This window comes from Porites lutea, chromosome 7 (genome assembly GCF_958299795.1).
Source record: "Porites lutea chromosome 7, jaPorLute2.1, whole genome shotgun sequence".
In the NCBI taxonomy this organism is placed as follows: Eukaryota; Metazoa; Cnidaria; class Anthozoa; order Scleractinia; family Poritidae; genus Porites; species Porites lutea.
In genome coordinates this window covers 25,422,236-25,447,291 of record NC_133207.1, presented here as the reverse complement: position 1 = coordinate 25,447,291, position 25,056 = coordinate 25,422,236, and the positions used below count along the sequence as shown (strand labels likewise).

The 25,056-nt window shown below is 47.8% G+C and overlaps 2 protein-coding genes and 1 non-coding gene across 3 annotated transcripts; 2 read left to right on the top strand and 1 right to left on the bottom strand.

Moving 5' to 3' along the window:
• Positions 1–6,055: 6,055 nt before the first annotated feature.
• LOC140944675 (RYamide receptor-like) lies at positions 6,056–7,335 on the top strand. The gene has a single exon (XM_073393794.1). It carries the CDS (start codon positions 6,352–6,354, stop codon positions 7,333–7,335), a length of 984 nt encoding a protein of 327 aa, XP_073249895.1. The 5' UTR covers positions 6,056–6,351.
• A 3,555-nt stretch (positions 7,336–10,890) lies between these two features.
• On the bottom strand, positions 10,891–10,963 carry Trnaw-cca (transfer RNA tryptophan (anticodon CCA)). The gene has a single exon. It is a non-coding gene; the product is annotated as a tRNA-Trp (tRNA).
• A 3,365-nt stretch (positions 10,964–14,328) lies between these two features.
• LOC140944674 (uncharacterized) lies at positions 14,329–18,445 on the top strand. The gene is made up of 3 exons (XM_073393793.1): positions 14,329–17,590; positions 17,731–18,324; positions 18,426–18,445. Exons 1-3 carry the CDS (start codon positions 14,329–14,331, stop codon positions 18,443–18,445), a joined length of 3,876 nt encoding a protein of 1,291 aa, XP_073249894.1.
• Positions 18,446–25,056: the final 6,611 nt, after the last annotated feature.

Genomic DNA, 25,056 nt, shown 5'->3' with positions numbered 1-25,056 from the left:
TCAATTTACCGGACTGTACTCTACTATAACAAACCCGCTGTGAAATTTTCTGAATTTTCCTTACCATTATTACTTTTTTTGCGTGGGTCAACAGGTGAAGGACTTCTTGGCGCGCTTTGAGACCATTCCTGATCTCTTAGAACTGGATCATCTGACAGTATCTGGTGACGTCACATTCGGCAAAGGAGTCTCTCTGAAGGTGAGCTCTTTCTTAGTGTTGGTAGAACATACCGGCAGAAGAAGAGGTGTACGGTCTAGCCTGTCCAGGCGCTCAGATTGTGGTGCTGCGCAAAGAGATGTGAGCAGGAAAAACCCAAACGCCTGGGACGGGTTATGCCCAGTCTGAAGTAACCTAGAGATAGCCAGACAAACAGACTCGAAGAACTTTATAAAAAGCGGATATATTATTTTGTAACGTTTTCAGTTCGTCGACAGTAAAACATTTTGCCTTGGCTATCCACCCTAAATGATGGAATTCTCTTCTCTTCCCAGTCTTCTGTTCTTGCAAGGCGTCGACTGTGCAGATAAATGGATAGCAGTCTCTCTTATACCTTTTTAATACGTAGATGGCAGTAAATTTCCTAATTGATAGCATCAATGCTGGCTGCGTAGTTTGCTGTTTTTCAGCGATGATTTTGATTTTATGTTATTTTTCTTCAAGGCACTGTCATTGTGATTGCTAATCATGGCGATAGGATCGATATTCCCTCAGGTGCTTTGCTGGAAAACAAGATCGTCTCTGGAAACCTCAGAATCTTACACCATTAAAAACTGCTTTATAGTTTAGTCTATATATATATATATAGTGTAGTTAGGCTTTGTAAGTAGCATAGAAACTGTCCTTATAAAAACCGAAATCAGAATTCGAGGTTTATCTCAAATGTGATTTTCTAGAAAACCACTGGAAAACAAATAGTACAGCTAAAGAGGCTTAATTTGACTGGTAACACCATGAGATTGCGTTCATAAACGTAGAAGGTAGAACTGTACGCTAAATAAATAGTATCACGTGAAAGTACTGCTGAAAGGTTCAACTGAATGGTCACACCATAGGATTTTGTCCACAGACTTACAGTTATAACCTGTTTTATAGCATTATCAATAGTACCGTGTGAAAATGCTGCTTAGGTCATTCATTTGACTGATCAAAACATAAAGATTTTGTCCACCGCCTCAGAAAATAATTGAGCATAGCGCGGCATGTCTTCATAGATAGACTGTTCCGAGAACGAGGGCTGTAGACGTTATCTACATAGGGGGTGGGGGACGGTTTGGGAGGAGACCCTAGGGAGGCCTTTCTACCCCCACCGCTATAAACCCCGACGTTCGCCCCCTCGGAACATTTGCAACCTATTACAAAATGGTTGTCAGTGAAGATGAGCGTTCGACCTTAACCATCTTACGGAAATTTAGGGACTTTGAACAGTCTATTTTATCAATGCTTTAAATTGTTGAAGGCGTATGGGATACTATCAGATATTTTTAAAATATTTAATCACGAGAAAAGTTCATAACTTAGAGAAATCTATTTTAGTCATAGAAACCATTAATCTTCGTTCGTAATCAAGAATTATAATGCGATTAAACATGTTACAATCGACCGTAAAGAAACCGGGGTTTCGGGAGAAGGTCTAAAACAGCGCGAATGTGGAAATGTAGACAACAAGGGTTACTAAGCATGGGTAAGGGCAATATGGCTGGATATTGGCCAAGTTTTTTTCCTTGAGGCCAATAAAAACGTAAAAAAAACGAGGCTAGTACCCAGCCGTCTTGAGCAAACAAGCTTGGTCAATAAAGGATTTATCATGTTGTTAAAACAAAGTATTTTCTTGCAGGGCAAAGCAGGTACTCCCGAGCGGACAAGATAGGCTCATCTTGCCCGCTTGCGGAGTCAGCCATGTATACTCCATATGTAATAAGAGAGTAGAAAGTACCTGAGTCTGTGAAATCAGTACAGCACAGATAATAGCGTACTGAAAGCTCATATGACAGGAAACTAACGTAAAAAGGATTTGAAGAACTCTCAGAAGTTTTTTTTTTCGTCTAGTAGGTAGGAGGTTAGATTGTTTCATGAGGCACACGCGATGAAGTGTCCCGAGACCTGCTTTTGTTTGACCGCAGTTGTTAAGTGGCGTCAAAAACGTTCTTGTTCGTTCCTCAAGCGGGGGCGTAGCCAGCTTTTCGTGGCTGACTTTCATTTCCACATATCCTGAAAATTGCATGCATGACTAGTCTGACCTCACTAACACTTTGAGCTCTTAAGCTTTTTAGCTCACCCCAACAACGCATAATTTATTACAAGCGTGAGAGTGATCAAACCAAAACTTTGTAGGCCCAGGCCTACGGGTCTATGGGCTAGCTACGCCCCTGTCAAGTACTTAGATTTTGGGTTATCATTGTCAAGAAAACTGGCGCTAAAAGCCCAGCCGTGTTTTCGTTCTTTTTGCAATAGCGTTGTAAATGTTCTGTAGTGTGAAAATAGCTTGTTTAAAGTGGTTAGCAGTCAACAGTCCTTCCTAAGTTAATAGTGCTCACAGAGCATTTTGGGTAAGAGAACAAAATATATAGATCATATATAATGCAATGATTTTTTTTATTTTGTCCGCAGCGTCTTTAAAGACTTTCCCGTCTCAGACAAAATTTTTAAAAAAGCGCGACAAACCATCCGCATCATTTGTTTGGCGTTGATGATGACGGAAAATTTGTCTCAATTAATAAACAACTTTTTCGCTAATGGAAAAAGGCCCTATCTTTTCAATCGATTTCTTAATACTCTGGTTGGCTTAAGGTCAGTTGATAACTGACACCATTATACAAACTCACTTCAAGCAGCTGTGCTGAGGCTTCGCAGGGGACTTACAATTGCCAATAAAAGTTCTGAATCAAACAGGATACGCAATATACAGAGCAGTAATTCAAAGTTACTTAACTGCATTTGTACAATTCCTCAGATAAGTCGCAAACCTAACCATGAACTCAACGGTGAACGGATCCAGCGGGTCATAGAGCTGCCTTACTGATTTCACTGCGTGGAAAATCGGAGAAACCGTTGCATTCTGTCTGATCATCATCATTTCACTGGTCGCAAACTCTCTCATTGTTATCCTCGTTTGTAAAACGCCGAACTTAAAAAAACCGATAAATTATTTTATCGCAAACATGGCCTCATCTGATTTGTTGTATCCACTATTCTGGATACCTTTGAGCCTGTCCGGCTTGCACACCAGTTACTCGTTTCTTATCGGTGGTAAGCTTGGTCAGTTCTTGTGTAAGCTTGTCCATTTCTTTGGTAACGTTTTCATTGTCGTTTCGATTCAGAATCTGATTCTGATAGCAGTGGATCGATTTTGAGTAGTGGTATTCATCAGATCTAAGCTGTGTCCCTTCTTCATTCTCGTCACGTGGATCTTTGCCATAGTTTTTAATTTTTCAGATGTCTTCACTTTAGAGCTCGTTGAATACCCAGAGGGAACCTGGTGTGTTTCCTACCCCACCCATTTTTTGAGGGAAAAGCCCTGGGGACGAGGTTGCGTAACAGTGTTTTTGCTTTGCTGGTTGCCTTTCAGTACGAACCATTTAATCATAGCGTATCAGGACAGTTCTGCCCATTTCTCGTGTAGTTTCTCGATATATTTTTTATGTAACCTACTTTTTGATTCACGCTTACTGTGCTATCAACCCGATTATCTGCTTTATGTTTAGTAATATTATCGGCAAGGTATCAAAAGACTCATAAAATGTTCTTTTGTACGGGCGTAAGTCGCAAAAATGTGCTTTTCATTGAATATGTTGAGTGAGAGGTTCGTGGAACATTCGCCAATAAAAACTATCATGACTGTTAATGTACTTTGAGAAGTAAAATGTGTTCCAGTTTATGCCCCCCTGCGTTTACCCTGCCATGACTGCAAAGAGTGATAGCATAGGCGACGTATTGTAAGAGTTTGGGTGGTAAATAACAGTGCCAGATCCAGACCTTGAGATAAGGAAGAGGGGGCGGTCATCCAGACCCTTAGATAAGGGGGTGGGGGGGGGAGGGGCAGGTCTCCAAAAATTTTTTTTCGACTCTTCGGGCCTTAGTTTGGTCTAAAAATAAAGGGGGGGCGAGGCCTCCCGGGCCCCTCCCCTGGATCCGCCACTGAATAAAACTCAGGGATGGACAATGCACCCTTCCAGCACCAGAGCTGTTCATTCACTCGCTTGATCACTTGCCGTCACTCAACAAGTTGGGAAGTTCTGCTCGCAGGGTGCGATGGACCATTAGAAACGTTGTGGGGGAGGGGGTGGGTGAACTACAAAATAAATATTCATGCAAGGGGGAAATAAGCTGAAAAATAAAAAGAAATGTTAACGAAAAATAATATGTATCATAACAGTTTTCACCGGTCGATTTCTAAATGAGACAAACACAATGGCTTAGTATTCATTAATCTGCTCGCTGTAGTATAGCTGGGGCATCGATTCCTTTTTCCGCCCCGCGAACATTTCGCGTGCCCTTTCCCCTGACTATCTGAGAGCCTGGAACAGCTCAGTTTAACCAATGTAAAGAAGTAGGAATGGTCACGGATGGAAAAAAGACTTAGTGCCGCGTATCAGCGACAGAACTGATGTAATTGCAGGTGTTCAATCGAGGACGCTGACATGCGCAGGAACCAGGCTGCTCAGAAGACGCGTCGTCTGTGGAACAGACCATCATGTTCCTTAAACTGACTTCTCGCGTGTAAGCCACAAAAGGTGGTTGCATGAGGAAGGGCACATCGAGTTGGCTCATCCGTTGATCAGAATAGAGTGCGAAAATTCTGTAGTAGAAATTGTTTGACCTTGATGTTTAACCAGCGGTATATGAGAACAAGGCGTCACGCTTTTAGGACGGGAGCAGCGCGTCATGACGGCTAATGGTTGCATTGATATGAGTTACGCGGGTGGGTTTTCAGGTCATTCTTAAGATAAAATGCCACAACATTATCGAGAGACAAGAATTGTAGTAAAGAAATACTGAAGGTTGTAGCAATTAAAAGCAGTCAAAGACTGAGGGAAGAAACAAGTACGCCTTGTCTTTTTCTTTAAGGAAGAACGTTTCTTTTATAACCTCCTATTTTAAGTTCGATCGAGAAGTGAATGCATAAAAACTACAGGTTTTATGCACACGTGACAACATGCATTTATAGTTTTGCCTCAAATTCCTGTTTAGCCTGGGCTTTTATGGCTTAAATGCTTCCTGTATTTAACTATCAAATAGTGTAGCTCATGATCGAATATGCGTATTTTCAAATTGGCACATCAACTAACAACATTTGCATTTGCTAATGGAAAGAATAATGGATTTACAATTATTGACACTAAAAACACATTTTAGTATATTTAATCGATTTTGTCTAGTTTTTGCCAGGGGGAAAATTTTGTCGGCGGCGCTTTTGAAGATTGTCCCGTCTCAGGTAAAAGTTAAAAATTGAGCGACAAACCATCGGCATCATTTATTAGGCGTTGATGATGACAGGATATTCCGCTATTCATAAGCTCTCTTTATATTTTCGCCGAAAGCATATTAGTTTTGAAAAGTAGGTTGTTACATAAATGACAATAAACTCAGTCCTTTCTCTTTTAAATGACTCCCGTCATTAAACGCTCCTCTTGGAACCCTAAAAGTAGTAATCGCTACTATATATAAATGAAGTGTCACAACGTTATCGAAAAAAAAGAGCTGTAGTCAACAAGTACTGAATTTTGTAACAACTAAAACTGAGCAGTCAAAAGAGTCTGAACAGGCCCTTGTCAGAAGAACCTGCTAGTTTCTCTTTGCCGACAGCAGACTTTTGGTTTTTCCATTTTTAGCTCGATCGAGAAGTAAATGTTATAAAAACTTCATGTTTTATTGCACACGTGATAATATGCACTTATTTTTTCCTCATATTCACCTGTTAAGCCTGGGCGCTTAATGGCCTAAGGGCAGCTTCGCCTCTGCTTCCTGTGGTTAACTGTCAAACTTGTGTAGTTGATGATGGTACTACCAAAGATATCATTTTTTAATGTGTTAAAACACACTTGTTTAATCATCTTCTCAATCGATTTCTTAATACAACCACCTGACCTAAATGAAGTGTTCTGGTTGGTTTATAACATACTAATACCCCACTGTTTCTGTCAAAAGGTCAGTTGGCGGATAATGCCGGAACATTACAATACAAAGTCACTCTTTGAAGGCCTCAGAGGACAGCTGTGCTGTGGCTTCGCAGGGGGCTTGCAATTGTCAATAAAAGTTCTGCCACTCAAACAGCATACGCAGTATACAGAGCAGTAATTCAAAGTTACTTGACTGCATGTGTACAATTCCGTAGATACGTCGCAAAACTCAGCATGAACTCAACGGCGAACGGATCCAGCGGATCTTGGAGCTGCTTCACTCAGTTAAATTTCACAGCGTGGAAAATCGGAGGAACCGTTACCTACTGTCTGTTCATTATCGTTTCACTGGCCGCAAATTCTCTCATTGTTATGATCGTTTATAAAACGCCGAACTTAAGAAAACCGATAAATTATTTCATCGCAAACATGGCCTCATCTGATTTGCTGTTTCCAATATTCTGGATACCTCGGAACCTGTCACACTTGCACACCAACTCGTTTCTTATCGGTGGTCAGCTTGGTCAGGCCTTGTGTAAGCTTATTCCTTTCTTTGGTCACGTTTCCTTTGTCGTTTCGATTCAGAATCTGATTCTGATAGCAGTGGATCGCTTTGGAGCCGTGGTATTTCCACTCCGTTCTCCACTCATCAGATCCAAGCTGTGTCCCTTCTTCATTCTCTCCACATGGATAGTTGCCGTAGCTGTCAATTCGCCACGCTTGTTCACTTTCGAGCTCGTTGAATACCCAGAGGGAACCTGGTGTGATCTGGAATGGAAGAAAGCATTCGGAGAATCCTCATCCTTTGTCAGTTACCAACTAGCTTCCGGCATACTGTTTATATTCATACCTGTACTGTTGCTAGTCATTCTTTACTCCACCATTGTTATCAAGCTCAAGACAAAGGCACACCCGGGTGAACAGTCCGCGAACAGTCAGCAACAGCGGAACAAAAGAAACCGAAACGTGCTTCAAATGTCCATTGCTATCTTAACAGTGCTTTTGCTTTGCTGGTTGCCTTTCTCTATCAACTATTTAATCATAGAGTATCAGGACACTTTCACGCATTTCTCGTGTAGTTTCTGGATATACTATAAAGTCACCGTTTATATGACTTACGCGTACTGTGCTGTCAACCCGATTATCTGTTTTATGTTTAGCAGTAATTACCGAAAAGCTCTTAAAAGACTTATAAAATGTTCTTTTGTACAGGCGTAAGTCGCAAAAATGTGCTTTTGATTGAATATGTTAAGGAACACTCGTGAATAAAAAATCACCACGACTGCCGTCGGCGCACATAACTGAGGATTTTAAATAAGATGTGTTCAGTTTAAATCTCCCATGTCGGCGAAAAGTGACAGCATGCATAGGCCATGTATTGTAAAAGGTTAGGTGGTAAATAAAACTCAGGAACGGATCATTAGAAACGTTATTGGGGGTGTAGGCTGGCGAAGTACAACTGTACAACTGTTAATTACTGCGGAACCGCTAAGTTAAGGGAAGAGGTTCTGCCGCAAAAAAATAAACGAATAAAAGGGACAATTATAAACATCTGTTGAATTTTGAGCGCCACTCTAACGTGTGACAGTATTTTTGCGTCGTCAAAAGAAGCAAAGAAAAAACTGCATGTTTTTGTGGCACGTACGCCGTTCGCCCACTGCAAAAATTACAATCCAAAAAGTTAAACAGGAAAGTTAAGCGGCAAGGTGTTGTCTTTTACACAAAATCAATTAAATGATATTGCCCTTTTGAAATGTTTTTATAGACATTTTGTCGCTTTATAAATTTTGATCACCTGACTTATGTTTAATAATAATGGGTGTATTTCTACATGCAAATAATATGTATCACACCGGTTTAAAATGTCCACTCTTATTGGTTTCCAAATTTCTTTTCAATCGATTTTTAAATACAACCAGCATGGCTTTAAAATAGCATTCGTTAGCCTGCTCAGCAAAAAGGACGGCCATGTCGGTCTTCTGATATAGAGTTCGCGTTTTTATACAGTCTTTCCATATCGGTCTTCATATCGGTCTTTCAATAATTGTTATTAAAATAACAATTATTGGGCTCAGGCTTCGCAAGGGGACATGAAAATTAAAGTTTGAAAAGTTTGAATTTTAACTGATCGCCGCGATGAATACTGCGTTGTACAGAAGGCGCGCAGCAAACATAAACTCGAGAATGGGGAATGGTTCGAGCCAGCCTTGGAGCTGCTTCCAACAGTTTAAAGAGAAACTACAGAACTACAATGGTGAAATTGTTATACTGTTCGTAGATGTAAAAAATTCTTGCGCTCTTGATCACAAGACTCCCTGATCACTCTTTCTCAGCCACAAAGTTACACTTCCTCGTGGGGCTAAAAGCCACATTAAAAATGTTCTCGGCTTGGCGTTGTATTTTTACTATTTATCTGACACAAATTCAACATACGTTTTGAATTGGGCGTTTTGAACACACGTGACATTAGAACTAGAAATACGTGAATCGCAGGACCTCGCGAAGGACTTCGAGAAAATTTACAAATTTAAAAAACTTAAGCAATATAAAGAAATAAAACAAAGCTGCAATAACTAAACAGAAGATTAAACGCAAAGAAAAAAGAAAAGAAAAAAAGAGAAAAAAAAACAGTTTCTACGGGGAATCGAGGAATAGATGGGCGATGCGAGTTTGCAGCTCGCTATGATCCACGCGCGGTCCATGCTTCGCGCTCGACGAGATTTTAAACTCACTTCGTTCGGCGCTAATTTTAACAGGTCTTGTTACTGTATGATATTGTTTACATTTTGTTTAGAAACCAATTCTTTGTTCTCTCTCTTCGCTCTCCTAGGTTTCATATTTACTGGACAACCCAAGCTTGAAAGTCAAATTTAAGACAGAAAAAAATCGATTTGACAAAGTAAATAACTCGAAGGTTTAATGCTAATGAGTTTCTCCCAGCCAATAATTACAAGACTTACTCAAGCATTAATATGAATTGAGCGTTTGGGTCACTTTGGTCATTATAAAAATGATTGCCAGTTATCGAGCGATACAATTGTAACCAACAAGTATTGAAATTCGTAACAATTAAAACTGCGGTCAGCAAAGAAGTAACAAGCCTCGACTATTTGTTGAGGAAGAACCTGCTAGTTTCCCTTTGCCGACAGCAGACTCCTTCTTTTTAGTTCGATCGAGAAGTAAAAGATGTACATAAAGACTGCCTGTTTTATGCACACATTATAACAGGCTGGTTGGCTTAAGGCCATTAAATTCATTAGATAACTGACACCATTATACAAACTTACTTTGGAAAGGGCTCAGCAGCTTGGTTAGGCCTTACGTAAGCTTTTCCCTTTCTCAGTTTGCTTTGACTAAAAAGAAGGCGGCGTAGAGCGTTTTCCGCGCGTCACAAACATAAACTCAACAACTTGAAATGGATCGATCGAGTCTTCAAGCTGCTTGAAAAACCTTAGGGACTTTAGCCTTCAGCCTGATTCTCGCCGTTTCTTTGCTCGGAACTTTCTCATTGTAGCGATCGTTTGTTGGGGGAGTAAGGATGCGGAAGTGATGAGAGCGCTCCTCTCCCACCAATGCCGCCCGGGTTAAAAACCCGGCTTTGACGCAATATGTGTGTTGAGTTTGTTGTTGCTTCAGTAGTAAGGGGGGCGGGTTTGGGCACCAGGGGGGCTTCATGTAAGCGTCACGAAATGTCCTCGATAAAAAAATGTGGGGGAGGGGTGGGTTATACTTACCTGAAGAGGGAGAGGTTAGGGTTAGGGTTAGGGTTAGAGAGCCTCTTGTAACCCGAGTAGGTTAGGGTTAGGGTTAGGGCTAGAGAGCCTCTTGTAACCCGAGTAGGTTAGGGTTAGAGTGGGGTTTATATTTGTGGAGGAGGATTGTGTCTTGGCCTTGTGGTACGGGAAAAAAATTCGTGAGGGCGCATGCGCGTGGTGAAAAGTTAGGGTTATATTGTGGGGATGCGGGTTGTGCCTTGTGGGAAGGGTTAGGGTCGAGGGCGCATGCGCGTGGTGGAAAGTTAGGGTTTAGGGTTAGGGTTATATTGTGGGGATGAGGGTTGTGCCTTGTGGTAAGACCCAATTCATGAGGGCGCATGCGCGTGGTGGAAAGTTAGGGTTTAGGGTTAGGGTTATATTGTGGGATGAGGGTTGTGCCTTGTGGTAAGACCCAATTCATGAGGGCGCATGCGCGTGGTGGAAAGTTAGGGTTAGGGTTAGGATTAAGGGTGCTAGGGTTCGGGGGTTCCTTGTGGTAAGGTGAAGCAAGAAGGAGGGCGCATGCGCGTTGGGTGTGAGGGTACCTTACTTGATTAGGTTAGGGTTAAGTTTATATAAGAGGATGAGGGTTCGGGCTTGGCCTTGTGGTACGGGGAGGAATTGGAAAGGGCGCATGCGCCTTGTGGAAGGTTTAGGGCTAGGGCTAGGGTTAGGGTTAGGGTGAAGGGTTAAGGGCTAGGATTAGGGTTAGCCTTGTGGTAAGGCCAAATCGCGAGGGCGCATGCGCGTTGTGGAAGAAGAAGAAGAAAAAATGGTGGATTCCCAGTCTCCGCAGCTTGGAGGAGGAGGCTGCGTATTATCCGTTCTAAGGACGAGGCCACCCCTTTCACTGCTTGTTGCTGGGGCTTTTATTTTTTGGTGGAGACTAGGCTTCCCCGGGGCCTTTTAAAAAAAAAAAAAAAGAGCCTCGATGGTTCGCACGAAGACGAAAAAGAAAGAGCAGGCAGCAAAAGAAGAAGAAGAAGAAGGAATAGTTCCCACCAAGGATCCACTCCGGAAGCCCGGGGTGGAGTCGAACCACCAACCGTTCGATTTGGAATCGAACGCGCTACCCCTTGCGCCACCGGGCTTGGGACATGCAGGCACTCGCCAAGTTAGCACCAAACAACAACCTTTTTTATTCCTATTTTTTTTTTTAAATCAGTGTACGGTTTACATCTCAAGTCTAGAAGTACAAGATTGCTCAAAAGGTAATGGACCCGCATGTTCCCATCTCTCCGGGTTTCGAAGACTCACGCGTTGGAGGGCTTGCCCTATGAAACGATCGTTGACCTTATGACCACAGGTTTGACTAGGGTACGCTTGCAACGCTTTTCCGTTGGTGAGCAGATGTTTCCAATGCTCCTGCACCTATTGCTCGAGAAGAGGGACTGCATAGGTCTTCAAGGGGAGGCCGTCACTGTTCAAGAGTTCGCAATGTTGGCCGTGCGTCCAGAGGGCGAGCCGAGGGTGTCCTGGGGACCGGCGGGATCTTAGTTGACAAGGTACGCGGCGGGTTTAGCGGTGATGAGCTTGTTGGGTAAGGGATTCCTGGTAAACACGCCTTGAAAACCAGGCCCTAACACGGGATTGTGTCGCGCCAAATAGTCCAACTGCACGTTCTTCAGAGGCCCTTGCTCCATCTTTCTTTTCTTCTTTAGATATCGCCAATAGGGAAGAGAGGCGATCCGTAGAGGACGTTCTCCGCAAGGGGTTTAACAGGGGTCGTAGAGTAGGCGGTATGCATCGTTTCAAAGAGCGAGTCGAGGGGGTACCAAGACGGATAGCTCAGAGATTCCTAACACGGCACGGATGAAGCACTGAAATGGGCGCCGTTTGTCAGACACTGAAGGGTTCGTCGGTGGCAGAGCCTTTATACTTTTGCCTAGGGGTGACGTCACACATCAAGGGGTTCTTGACCAAACGGAGCGTGAGTTGCGCTCATCGACGGGTTTCATCTTCGTCCCGTGGGGCACATTCTGGAATGGCTAGCAAAGAATGGTTACGCTATTCACAGTACTTGACTAGACAGATATTCTAATTGGTTTCTAAAAAAAGGAGTGTTCTATTAACGTATTGTGCAAGAGTATTGTTCCCAAAATGTAGTGGCATGCAAGAGTATTGTTGTATAGAAACAAAAGAGTCTTTATGCAATAGAATAAATACGTATTGCCTACGTGACGTTTAGGTTTGACTTGTCCGCTCGAATAGATTCTTCATGGCGTCTTGAGCTTGGCTGGGGAAGGCTTTGGATCCTATGATAGCGCTTCTGGGGGCCAGAATGGGAAATCGAGACGTCATGCGCGTCAATCTTGTCGAAGAAGGGGTCCATTCGTACCAGTGATGAAAATTCACATCGTAGACAAAAACATGTTTTTGTAAATCCACGGCTATTTGAACGGCCCAGCCTGTCCCGCCTTGCACTTGTTTTTGACTGGCACTCAAATACCCAAACGCAAAGATCGAGTCCGCCTCGTTCACCACAAAGTAGTAGCGCAGTAAAAGTTCGCAGGCGATAGGACTTTTAGGCACGGGGCGACCTAACGCATAAGCCGCGTGGCCGAGTGGTTCGCACGCGTTTTCCAAGTCTTCTCGGGGCAAGGGGGTGATGTGGGTGCTTCTCGGGTGATTCGGGCCAATCTTAATGGTGACAGGAATGCCATAGTCTAAGGCTAGCGTTTCGGCCGCTTGCTCGGCGCCTTGACTGCCTCCTGTCACAATCCGATAATCGTGGAGGCGGGGAATGTCCATCATCGCTTCGTCTGGATCCATTCCGTGAGGTGACTGAGGCCGATTGCAAGAGAAAGAGGTCTTACGTAGAAAAAAGAAAGACCCAATCAGAAGGTGAGAGGTCCCAATAGGGTGGAGTCAGGTGACCTGTGTCGTCACTCGGGGGGCTCTATAAGAAGAGAGAGGCTTTTCGCTGGGACTCATTAGGCGATGATGGGAGAAGACGGCGCCGGCCCGGTGGTCGCTAAGAAAGAGGGGCACATGCCTCTGTACCCCTATGAATACAAACGCAAGAAAGGCGGGAAAAAAAAGCCAGACCCTCCTAGCAAAAAAGTCAAAGACGATGGAACCACGGTCTCTTCGTGTGTGGAACAAGTGCCGCCTTTTTGTTGTCCTGTGCATCCTTTGTTGACGTTGCGCCAAACGAGCGGAGAGTGGATTTACCTGTATTGTCCCGAAGAAAGTTGTGCGTTTTCCTGTCCTCTCGAGAAGTTTCAACTCATCGAACGGTTGTTTCTAGAACAAGTCCACTGTGAGGTCCGAACCTATTGGGAAAGTATGCGCTGTTTCTGCCAGAAACGAGTCCGACTCCGATTGAGTCAAACCACCAAGAATCCCCATCGCCTGTTCTTAAGCTGCCGCAAGAAAGACTGTGAGTTTTTCCAATGGATTAATGTCCCCTTATCCCTAAAGATCACGAGCCATTTACTAGGAATTATGCCTGGGAAGCAAGAACCCGACGAAGAAACCCTGGCTGCCTGGCCCACGACGTTGACGCCCGATCATCTGGGGATGGATCCCGCCTTCCAGCATTTAACCGGAGTGGGATTGTTTTAGAAGAAAAATCAATAAAACGGCGACGCACTTTGCAGTCTGTGCCTGAAGACGGGCCCGGTAATTCTGTCATGGCAATAGGGACAAAGGACCAAACAATTCTTGGACAGTAAAAAGCCAAACCAAGCACGCACACAGCTGTGATGTATGGACCGGCCACAGCAGGGCATGTACTGAACATCGGAGGGTTCGAGCTCCTTTCGGCTGACTCCCAAGGAAACGAGCGTCTGGTCCACCAAGTACCGTCGAAAGATACTTCCCACGCAAACTACGCAGCAGCCATCCCGTGACCCCATTTGATGAACGAGGCCTGCCGGACTACCTCGACTCTTTATACCTTTCCTACCTAGTTCCAGACTCCCCCCTTTAGGCCCCCAAAAACCCGGGGGATACCCCCCCATCCCCCCTGGGTTCCCCCTTCCCAAGAGGGCCTCTGGGACGCCCTCTTGGGAAAACGACCTTCTCCTTATAAAAAGAGCCCTCAGCCCTTCAGCACTTCATCGTATTCCGGGCTTCGCTCGAGTCCGATGCGCTCGAATTGGCCAAGACAAAACCGGGAGCCTCCTGTGGAGCCGTCGTCACATCCTGCTAAGCCGTTTTCATTCTCTTTGAAAGAAGAAGCTGTCTCTTCAGGAGAAGTTGCAGACCTCGAAAGTGAATGATCCTCTCCAAGGCTTGCCACGCCTTAGTTGCCTTTGTCTTGTACATCTCCCTCATTTTCTCGGTGCGCCCATTTAGTTCCCTCCATGCCTTTGGAACAGAGACAAACAGCCAAGCCATAATTCTGTCGTGGCAACAGACGCCTTTGGGAGCTGGTACCTGGATTCCAGTCAGTTTCTTCGTCACTACTTTCGTCATCCCTTTGTGTTCTCTGTACTTTGTTCCTCCAACGATGGCCGATGGCAGACTTCCAAGCTTGTCCTGTACTGCTACCGTCTTGAACAATCCCGTGGAAGACTGTTTAACTGCTGTTGACGTTATCCCGTCTGATCCTACGATTACCGCCGCCTTGAATGATTCGGATGAAGATGCCGCTTGTTTGGAGGTTCTGGAAGCCTTGAAAGATCCTGTCCAAGCGGCCCTGAATGATAGCGCTGAAGAGGCGGCTTGCCTAGAGGCTCTCCAGGCCGCCGAAGCCGACTCATTGCCTTTAGAATTTGAACTCATTCCCCACGTGGATCGTCGAGTGCGTAAATTTGGACTGCATCGCCGTGTGTTTACCACGCGCTTCGTCCAACGGAGAGGTGCCCTTCGTCCCGAACTGATTCCGCGAGACCAGCTTCCATCTTTGTTGAATCAAGCCCTCCAGATCGCCATCCAGCGCCAAGTGTTGGACCAGCCGGGGGTGCACGAGAATGATCACTTAATGATCAACATGTCCAGCAACAGACTACAGCACGCCTACCAGTCTTCCCGAGTCAGAGTCCGTGATTGGCTCCAAGACACCGAACCCGCCCAAATGATGATGCACCAACTAAGTAAAATTCTCAACTCCAACGAGAACTTTGCCATCGATGATAGCTTCCATATTGAAGTCAGTCATATCCGAGACAGTGGGGTCGGGTCAGGCAGTCGCGGCCAACGGCCCGGCACCCAACCCATTGAACAGTTGTTAAAAAACAAAAAAAGTGTCGTGCGTATTGAAAACAAAGACGAATTGTGTTGTGCCCGAGCATTGGTCACCGCCAAAGCTTGCCGAGATTGGGGATCCCGTGACGAACAGTACAAACACATTAGAATGGGACGCCCCCTTCAAGAAACCCTCGCCCGCCAACTACACAGATGTGCCGGTGTGCCCGAAGGCCCGTGTGGCCTAGGAGAACTGAACTTATTTCAAATTGTATTGGCCGACTACCAAATTGTGGTGGTGTCCGCCGACCATGGGTATCAAATTATTTTTAAAGGCCCTCGCCAACCCGAGGACAAACTCCTCTGCCTCATCAAAGTCCAGGACCATTACCATGTATGTCATTCGTTGAGTGGCTTCTTTGGCAAAAACTATTACTGCCTCGACTGTGAAAAATCCTTTAACAGCAACGATTTGCAACATCACCGTTGTCCAGGCCGGAAATGTACCTGTTGCCACCAAGCCCAATGCCGCGACTTTTCCACAGCAGCTGGCCCGGCCACCGTCCTATGCCGAGACTGCAACCGCTTCTTTTTCGGCGCCGCCTGCCTCCTGAACCACCAGACGCATACCAGTGCGGGCCGTGTAGCGCCCGTTCCCCAAGCATCTGTGTGCAGCACCCAAAAGCGTTGCCCCGACTGCCAGACATTGTGCCAAGGATCAGCCGCCCAACGACACAAATGCGGGTACGGCAAATGCCCATCCTGTAAAGAACAGGTGCCCACAGACACCCATCGATGTTACATCCAGCCGATCGTAGAGCAGGCACGCCCCATGGGTCCACGCAGCCATCGTGGAGCCTCCGCCGGGTTGGCCACCCTCCAAGCCAATCACAGTGAGGAAACCGAGCCTGAGACTACAAACGTCTTGCCCCATCCATTATTCCTCTACTTTGACATTGAAGCCCGCCAAGACACCGGTGAGCACGTGGCCAATTTACTATGTGCAGAAACGTCCGAAAGTAATGAACAGTTCACCTTCAAGGGTGAATCCTGCATTGAGGCCTTCTTAGACTGGTGCCAATCCTTAACCAGGACAGACAATCCGCACGTCAAACGAAAAGTCATTTGCCTGGCCCATAATTTCAAGGGCTATGACAGTTACTTCATTTTGGAACAGTGTTACAAACAGTACGTGAAACCAGAGCAGATAGTCATTGGGGCCAAAATTTTGTCCCTGTCCTTTATGGGACTCAAGTTCCTGGACAGTTTGTCTTTTTTGCCAATGCCTTTGGCAGCGTTTCCTAAAGCCTTTGGATTACAAGAACTGAAAAAGGGGTTTTTTCCCCATTTTTTTAATACCCAAGACCACCAAGACTACATTGGACCTATCCCAGCCCAAGATTACTATGACCCTCAAGGCATGTCGCCTGCCAGAAAAGAGGAGTTTATGCAGTGGCATGCAGAACGCCGGGCCGAACATTACGAGTTCCATTTTCAAGAGGAACTCCTTAGTTACTGCCAAAGTGATGTTCGCCTCCTCAAAGAAGGATGTACCAAATTTGCCGCCGAATTTGAACAACTACCGGGGTTTAACCCATTTGAACATTGTGTGACCATTGCGTCCGCCTGCAACCGATTTTTTCGCAAACATTGTTTGACCCCTCAGACCATTGCCTCGGAACCCATTCGAGGCTGGCATCACAAAGGCAAACCTTATTCCCGGGCCGCCCTGGAATGGCTCTATTGGCAAGAGCACGTGGAACGAGAGGCCCGACATGCGGCCATCACCCCCGACGAGTGGGAGCACCATGACCTGATGGCCCAAGCCTACCCTGACTACCCTCATCCGTTTTTGGAAGAAGATTACATTCAGCATGCCAAAAACAAAGGTGAAATGACGCTCCTGATCGCCTGCCAGCCCATGCGCGTGGACGGTTACAATCCCACCACACGCACCGTCTACGAATTCCACGGTTGTTTTTTCCACGGGTGCCCTGCCTGTTTTCCGAGCCGCCACGTCCAGATCCGGATGCACGATCGCCAGACCATGCATGACCTGTACCTTCGCACCCAGGCGAGAGACCAAGCCATCGTTCAGTCTGGGTACTCTCTCCAAACCATGTGGGAGTGCGAGTGGAAACGTCTCAAGGCCAGCCGCGAGGATATCCAAGGGTTCGTGGACGGGTTGGAGTTCGTAGACCGCCTAGAACCTCGAGACGCCTTTTATGGGGGTCGTACTGAAGCCGTGACCATGCATGCCGTGGCTGATCCTGACCAAGGTGAATCCATTCAATACGTGGATTTTACCTCCTTGTACCCGTTTGTCAACAAGAGCAACGTTTACCCGGTAGGCCATCCAGTCATCCTGACAGAACTACAGTCCACCGACCTGACGCCATACTTTGGTTTGGCCAAAGTCACTGTGCTGCCGCCGTATGGGTTGTACTTGCCCGTGCTGCCCTACAGAGTCCAAGGCAAATTACTCTTCCCATTGTGCCGATCCTGTGTCGAAGCCGAATTGGCCAAACCCCTCTTAGAAAGGAGTCGTGACTGCCCTCACGCAGACAGAGATCGCGCTCTGACGGGTACGTGGACCACCATCGAATTGGAAGAAGCCCTTGCCCAAGGCTACGATGTATTACAAGTCCACGAGATCTGGCATTTTCCGCATACCAGTTCTTCCCTCTTCACCCAATACATTAACACCTTCCTCAAAATCAAACAGGAAGCCGATGGGTGGCCAGCCAGCGTGGGTCAGATGCATTAAAACGGCAGGAATACATAGCAGCCTACCTGGAACACGAAGGAGTCCAGTTAGAGTACGCGCAGATCGAGAAGAACCCCGCGAAACGTGCCTTGGCGAAATTGATGCTCAATAGTTTTTGGGGCAAATTTGGCCAGGCCAGCAACAAATGCCAAGTGGAAGCCATCTCCAGTCCTGCCAAGTTTCATCAACTCCTCAACCAAGATGATGTCCACATCCACGCCATCCGTGTGGTCAACGAAGAGATGTTAGAAATCGTCTATAATAAGATTACGGAAGCCGCACCCATCCAGCCTCACATCAACATTTTTATCGCCGCCTTTACCACCGCCCATGCCCGTCTGCATTTGTATCGTCGAGCCTTGTTTCTGTTACAGCCCCAGCAAGTTTTGTACATGGACACGGACAGCATCATTTACAAACATGCACCAGGGCAACCCACCCTCGAAACGGGAGCGTACCTGGGCCAGTTCAAAAATGAATTAGACGAGGGAGATACCATCACGGAATTCGCCACGGCTAGTCCCAAGAATTACGGCTACGTCACTCTTCAAGGCAAAGTCGAGTGCAAAGTCCGAGGCTTTTCCCTCAATGCTCGCGGCCAGGAACAATTGAACTTTGACATTTTAAAACGCAATGTGCTCGACGAACTTCAGCATCCTCAAGCCCAGACTAGATCCATTCCGATCTTCAACCCCCACAAGATCGTGCGGGATGCCACGACCAAGCGACTCCAAACGAGGACCGAAATTAAGCGCTACCAGTTGGTGGCGAGCAAACGCGTGGTGGACCCGGACGACTTTCACACGTACCCCTATGGCTTCACCCCATCACCACTGACGAGCAGACCTTGCCATGACGATGATGACAATGACAGTGTATTTTCCCTTTAAAAAAATGAAAAACCCTAAAAAAAATTTTAAAATGCCAAAAACCCCATAAAGCCCAGCGACAATGAGTGAAGTGAAGTGAAGTGTCCGTTCGTCTCGGACACTTCCACTTCGACAATCTCCACCGTGTCTCCGCGCACCCGGTGATACTGCACGTGTTCCGGTTCCCAGCGGATGGGCTCGTCTTTATAGGGCAGGTCTCGCAAGAAATTGGTGATCTGCGTCCCCACGATACTGCTCTCCCCCACATTGCAGTACAGATGCACCGAACGCGTGGGTAGGTCCCCGTGCGTCGCGGGCGTCACCGTGGTCTTCTTCTGTTTCTCTTGACTCCCGGTATGCGTGGGTTTGGTGGTCGTTTGGGTGGTGCTGCTGGTGGAGGTGGTGGTGGTGCCTCGCCGAATGACCGGATGATCGTCGTACACGTCGGTGACTTGACTGATGGGTTGCCATGGCGCCGCGATGTTGTACCCGTAGACCACCACGTAACATTGATCCGTCAACGTGGCCGGGTACGTGCTGGGCACGCCGTCCATGGTCACCTTGAGGAACATCCGCGACGTATCGTCCGACTGCTGCGTCAGCCGGAAATCTTGCACGAGGCGATGGTAATACACCATGTGGGTGCCCAGGTATTCGTGCACGTGCGTCGTCACGGCCGAGTCGATGTTCTGCACGTAGAAACTAGTCCAGGCAGTCACGCTCGTCTTGTCAAACAAGATCTTGTCGGTCGTGTAGATCTCGACGATGATTCTATACGTGCCGGTCTTGCTCAGCTTGGTGGTGCCGATGAGCCAACCAAACTTGGGTTCGTACTTGTTGCCGCTTTTCGTCAACGTCATGCCCACGGTCTTCTTCTTCCAATAATGCGGGGAGCCTTCCAGATTGACAAACCCCAAGGAACTAACCCCCCCATCCTTGATCCACACGCTCTCGTCGTCCATGATCCATCGGAAACGATTCCACAGGACCTTGGGAGGGACGTACACGTGCGTGGTGGCCTGGGCATAGGCCTCGTCCAAATTCACAAACTGCCAATCCATCACCATGGACATATACGCCATGCCTCGGTTCACGTGCACGTAATCCGAAAACGTGAACAGTTGGTTCTTATCCCCGTCGGCCCCGATCTTCGGGGCCTTGGGACGCTTCACATGCGGGTACATCAACAAATTGGGACCCTGCTCGTACGATTGGTCTTCCTTTTTCTTAATCCATCCCATCGTTTCAGCCAACACCAGATTGAACCCCAAGTAAGGGCGCGGTTTGTTGAAGGCAATGTTGATTTTATCATTCATGATCCACAACGTAGACACCCCCGCCTCGTCCTTCCATTCGAACCGAGGCGTATAATCCACCTCGGTGGTACCAAAGATATACCCGGTAAAGAGTTTCTTCAACCTATCTTGTTGCAACCAACGGACCACTTTTTTCATAAACGTCACCCCCGTGGTGGCTTCGGGCATGTCGGCGTCCTCCATGGTCGAGGTGATCTCTTGTGTCCTGGTCACATCGTCACCCTTCATGGCTCGGGAATACATGCGCACCAATCGTTGGTTGGTCGATCCCTTGTACAAATTCGATTGTCGATGTTCCGTCAGAGGGGCGGTCGGATGCGACGTCACGGGATGCGACGACACCGCGTGCGAGACCACATTCGGTGGCCCGGGTAAGTAGACGCCGGCCACGCCCACCTGCCAGTTCTTGACGCGCAACGGGTACGGCAGACGCACCTTTAACGAAGCCGGCGTATTGTGGGGAAATTCCGGTTTGCTGGTGTTACTCAGCAAAGTGACGTACAACGAACGACTCGACGGTTCCATCGCTCTCTTTCCTCTCGGGTCGAGACTGACCCGTTTTTATAGGAACGTATTCAATTTACGCTTGGACCCTGGCACCCGACCCACGGTACTATGCAAACTGGACCGTTTGGGCCAGACCTTCAACGCGTGATCGGCCTGGGGGAACTCTTGCACCAACCGACGTAGCGTCGTGTCCAACGTGACGCTCTTGCCGCGCTTGACCATGCCTCGCAACTTGGCCCGGAACGCGCGCTGGGCCTTCTTGGAGGGACGCTTCTTCTTGGCAGGGCGCTTCTTCTTCTTCCGGACCTTCTTGACCTTCTTCTTCCTCTTCTTGGGTCCGTACTTGGCTTCCAAACGTCCCATCATATCCATCCAGGTCTTTTGGCTGGGTAGCGGGGCACTCTGCATACGACCAAACGGCGCCGCCAACGGGGCGGGCATCAAGGCCACTCGACGACTCATAACGAGGCCAAACTACGCTTGGGAATCCAACTGTCGTACTTTTTGGGCCAGCCTTTCCAACGCACCTTGACCTCTTGGCGTCGACGCTGCAATACTTTCTCCACGCGAAACAGCGCGTCGTCCGGCACGTCAACTTTCTGTACGTCTTGTTCATAGAAGGTGCCTTCAATGGGCTCTCCGTCCCACTCCTTGATTTTATAGGTGGCCACGGGCCCCGGCACGGCTCGGTCGATGATGAACACCTCTTCGGTCCAGCCGGGCAGATACCCTTTCTCGAACGGCCGGTGCTGTTTCTGTAATCGGACGCGATCGCCCGGTTTCCATTGCGGACGCACGTGACGGGCCAAGCGTTTGCCGTACAGACGTTGCCACACCTGGCGCTCCTCGGCCCGCGTCACGTCGCGAGGGGCCATGCCAATGCTTCGATGTTTGGTGGCGTTGTACCCTTGCACCAAATAAGGTAAGGCATCCACGTACCGGTAGGTGTTGCGGGCGGTAAAGTAACGGTACATGCGTTCTTTCAAGGTACGATTGAATCGTTCCACCACCGACGCCTTGGTATCCCCGCGGGTCGAGAAATGATGAATGTTGTGTCGCGTCATCACACTCTGAAACACGCGGTTGTAGAACTCTTTCCCGGCGTCCGTCTGCAATCGCAGAGGCTGTCGTCCCTTAGCCCGCTTCAGGATGCGCTCGAACGCCGCCGCCACTGCTTTGCCGGTCTTGTCCTTCAGAGGTTCCACCCAAGCGTATTTCGACAACACGTCCACCACCGTCAACAGGTACCGCACCCCGCGATTCCACTTTTTCAGGGCTTGCATTTCCACCAGGTCGGCCACCCATTGTTCGTCCATGCCAAGCACCACCACGGGTAGGGTGGGGAATCGGCGACGTCGAGGTTTATGCAACGTGTAACTCAACAAAGGTTGCAACGCTTGCCGGGCACGGCCAATCGACACGCTCTGCGCTCGCGCAAAGCGCTCTACTCCTCCCAAACTCCCCTGGCGCGAGGGCGTTTCATAGGCCTCCGCCCAAATCACTCCGCGCTTCTTCTTGTTCTTACTCATGGCACCCGCGCTGCAAGAACAACAACACGACACCCGTGTAAGTGCGTTTTTCTTTTATTGCGTTAAAATACTCCCTGGCTGCTCCCTCAGGCGACTCGCCCCTGGTTTCTTTCTCTCTCCGGGCCTGATAAAATAGGGGGCTGCTTGCTCTCGCGTTTCTCGGTCCTCCTCCTATTTAACCACTTGCGTCCGTTTGGGATGCTCGGTCCATCGTTGCTTGTGCATGGCTTGCCGGGGAACCATCCATGGCTCCTTCAAGGTAGTTGGGGTCTTGCTTTTCGAACAGTTGGCGTTCTACGTGAAGCCGCTTCTGTCGCTCCTCTAGGAAGCGGTGCTGATAGTGATGACGTTCTCGCTGATACTGATTGCGTTCTTGCTCAAGAGTCTCTCTTTCAGCCGTCAAGTCCACTATTTTTCGAGTCAACTGCACAATCTCTTGCACCAGGCGCTTGATGGTGGTGGGATTCTCGGGGTCACTCATACCTTGCAGACCGAGGAAGCGCCCCCCTCTTGATAGAATTCTCGCCAAAAGCCCGCCCCCGTCTGATTCAAGCGCAAAGTGCGTCGCCGTTTTATTGATTTTTCTTCTAAAACAATCCCACTCCGGTTAAATGCTGGAAGGTGGGATCCATCCCCAGATGATCGGGCGTCAACGTCGTGGGCCAGGCAGCCAGGGTTTCTTCGTCGGGTTCTTGCTTCCCAGGCATAATTCCTAGTAAATGGCTCGTGATCTTTAGGGATAAGGGGACATTAATCCATTGGAAAAACTCACAGTCTTTCTTGCGGCAGCTTAAGAACAGGCGATGGGGATTCTTGGTGGTTTGACTCAATCGGAGTCGGACTCGTTTCTGGCAGAAACAGCGCATACTTTCCCAATAGGTTCGGACCTCACAGTGGACTTGTTCTAGAAACAACCGTTCGATGAGTTGAAACTTCTCGAGAGGACAGGAAAACGCACAACTTTCTTCGGGACAATACAGGTAAATCCACTCTCCGCTCGTTTGGCGCAACGTCAACAAAGGATGCACAGGACAACAAAAAGGCGGCACTTGTTCCACACACGAAGAGACCGTGGTTCCATCGTCTTTGACTTTTTTGCTAGGAGGGTCTGGCTTTTTTTTCCCGCCTTTCTTGCGTTTGTATTCATAGGGGTACAGAGGCATGTGCCCCTCTTTCTTAGCGACCACCGGGCCGGCGCCGTCTTCTCCCATCATCGCCTAATGAGTCCCAGCGAAAAGCCTCTCTCTTCTTATAGAGCCCCCCGAGTGACGACACAGGTCACCTGACTCCACCCTATTGGGACCTCTCACCTTCTGATTGGGTCTTTCTTTTTTCTACGTAAGACCTCTTTCTCTTGCAATCGGCCTCAGTCACCTCACGGAATGGATCCAGACGAAGCGATGATGGACATTCCCCGCCTCCACGATTATCGGATTGTGACAGGAGGCAGTCAAGGCGCCGAGCAAGCGGCCGAAACGCTAGCCTTAGACTATGGCATTCCTGTCACCATTAAGATTGGCCCGAATCACCCGAGAAGCACCCACATCACCCCCTTGCCCCGAGAAGACTTGGAAAACGCGTGCGAACCACTCGGCCACGCGGCTTATGCGTCAGGTCGCCCCGTGCCTAAAAGTCCTATCGCCTGCGAACTTTTACTGCGCTACTACTTTGTGGTGAACGAGGCGGACTCGATCTTTGCGTTTGGGTATTTGAGTGCCAGTCAAAAACAAGTGCAAGGCGGGACAGGCTGGGCCGTTCAAATAGCCGTGGATTTACAAAAACATGTTTTTGTCTACGATGTGAATTTTCATCACTGGTACGAATGGACCCCTTCTTCGACAAGATTGACGCGCATGACGTCTCGATTTCCCATTCTGGCCCCCAGAAGCGCTATCATAGGATCCAAAGCCTTCCCCAGCCAAGCTCAAGACGCCATGAAGAATCTATTCGAGCGGACAAGTCAAACCTAAACGTCACGTAGGCAATACGTATTTATTCTATTGCATAAAGACTCTTTTGTTTCTATACAACAATACTCTTGCATGCCACTACATTTTGGGAACAATACTCTTGCACAATACGTTAATAGAACACTCCTTTTTTTAGAAACCAATTAGAATATCTGTCTAGTCAAGTACTGTGAATAGCGTAACCATTCTTTGCTAGCCATTCCAGAATGTGCCCCACGGGACGAAGATGAAACCCGTCGATGAGCGCAACTCACGCTCCGTTTGGTCAAGAACCCCTTGATGTGTGACGTCACCCCTAGGCAAAAGTATAAAGGCTCTGCCACCGACGAACCCTTCAGTGTCTGACAAACGGCGCCCATTTCAGTGCTTCATCCGTGCCGTGTTAGGAATCTCTGAGCTATCCGTCTTGGTACCCCCTCGACTCGCTCTTTGAAACGATGCATACCGCCTACTCTACGACCCCTGTTAAACCCCTTGCGGAGAACGTCCTCTACGGATCGCCTCTCTTCCCTATTGGCGATATCTAAAGAAGAAAAGAAAGATGGAGCAAGGGCCTCTGAAGAACGTGCAGTTGGACTATTTGGCGCGACACAATCCCGTGTTAGGGCCTGGTTTTCAAGGCGTGTTTGCCAGGAATCCCTTACCCAACAAGCTCATCACCGCTAAACCCGCCGCGTACCTTGTCAACTAAGATCCCGCCGGTCCCCAGGACACCCTCGGCTCGCCCTCTGGACGCACGGCCAACATTGCGAACTCTTGAACAGTGACGGCCTCCCCTTGAAGACCTATGCAGTCCCTCTTCTCGAGCAATAGGTGCAGGAGCATTGGAAACATCTGCTCACCAACGGAAAAGCGTTGCAAGCGTACCCTAGTCAAACCTGTGGTCATAAGGTCAACGATCGTTTCATAGGGCAAGCCCTCCAACGCGTGAGTCTTCGAAACCCGGAGAGATGGGAACATGCGGGTCCATTACCTTTTGAGCAATCTTGTACTTCTAGACTTGAGATGTAAACCGTACACTGATTTAAAAAAAAAAATAGGAATAAAAAAGGTTGTTGTTTGGTGCTAACTTGGCGAGTGCCTGCATGTCCCA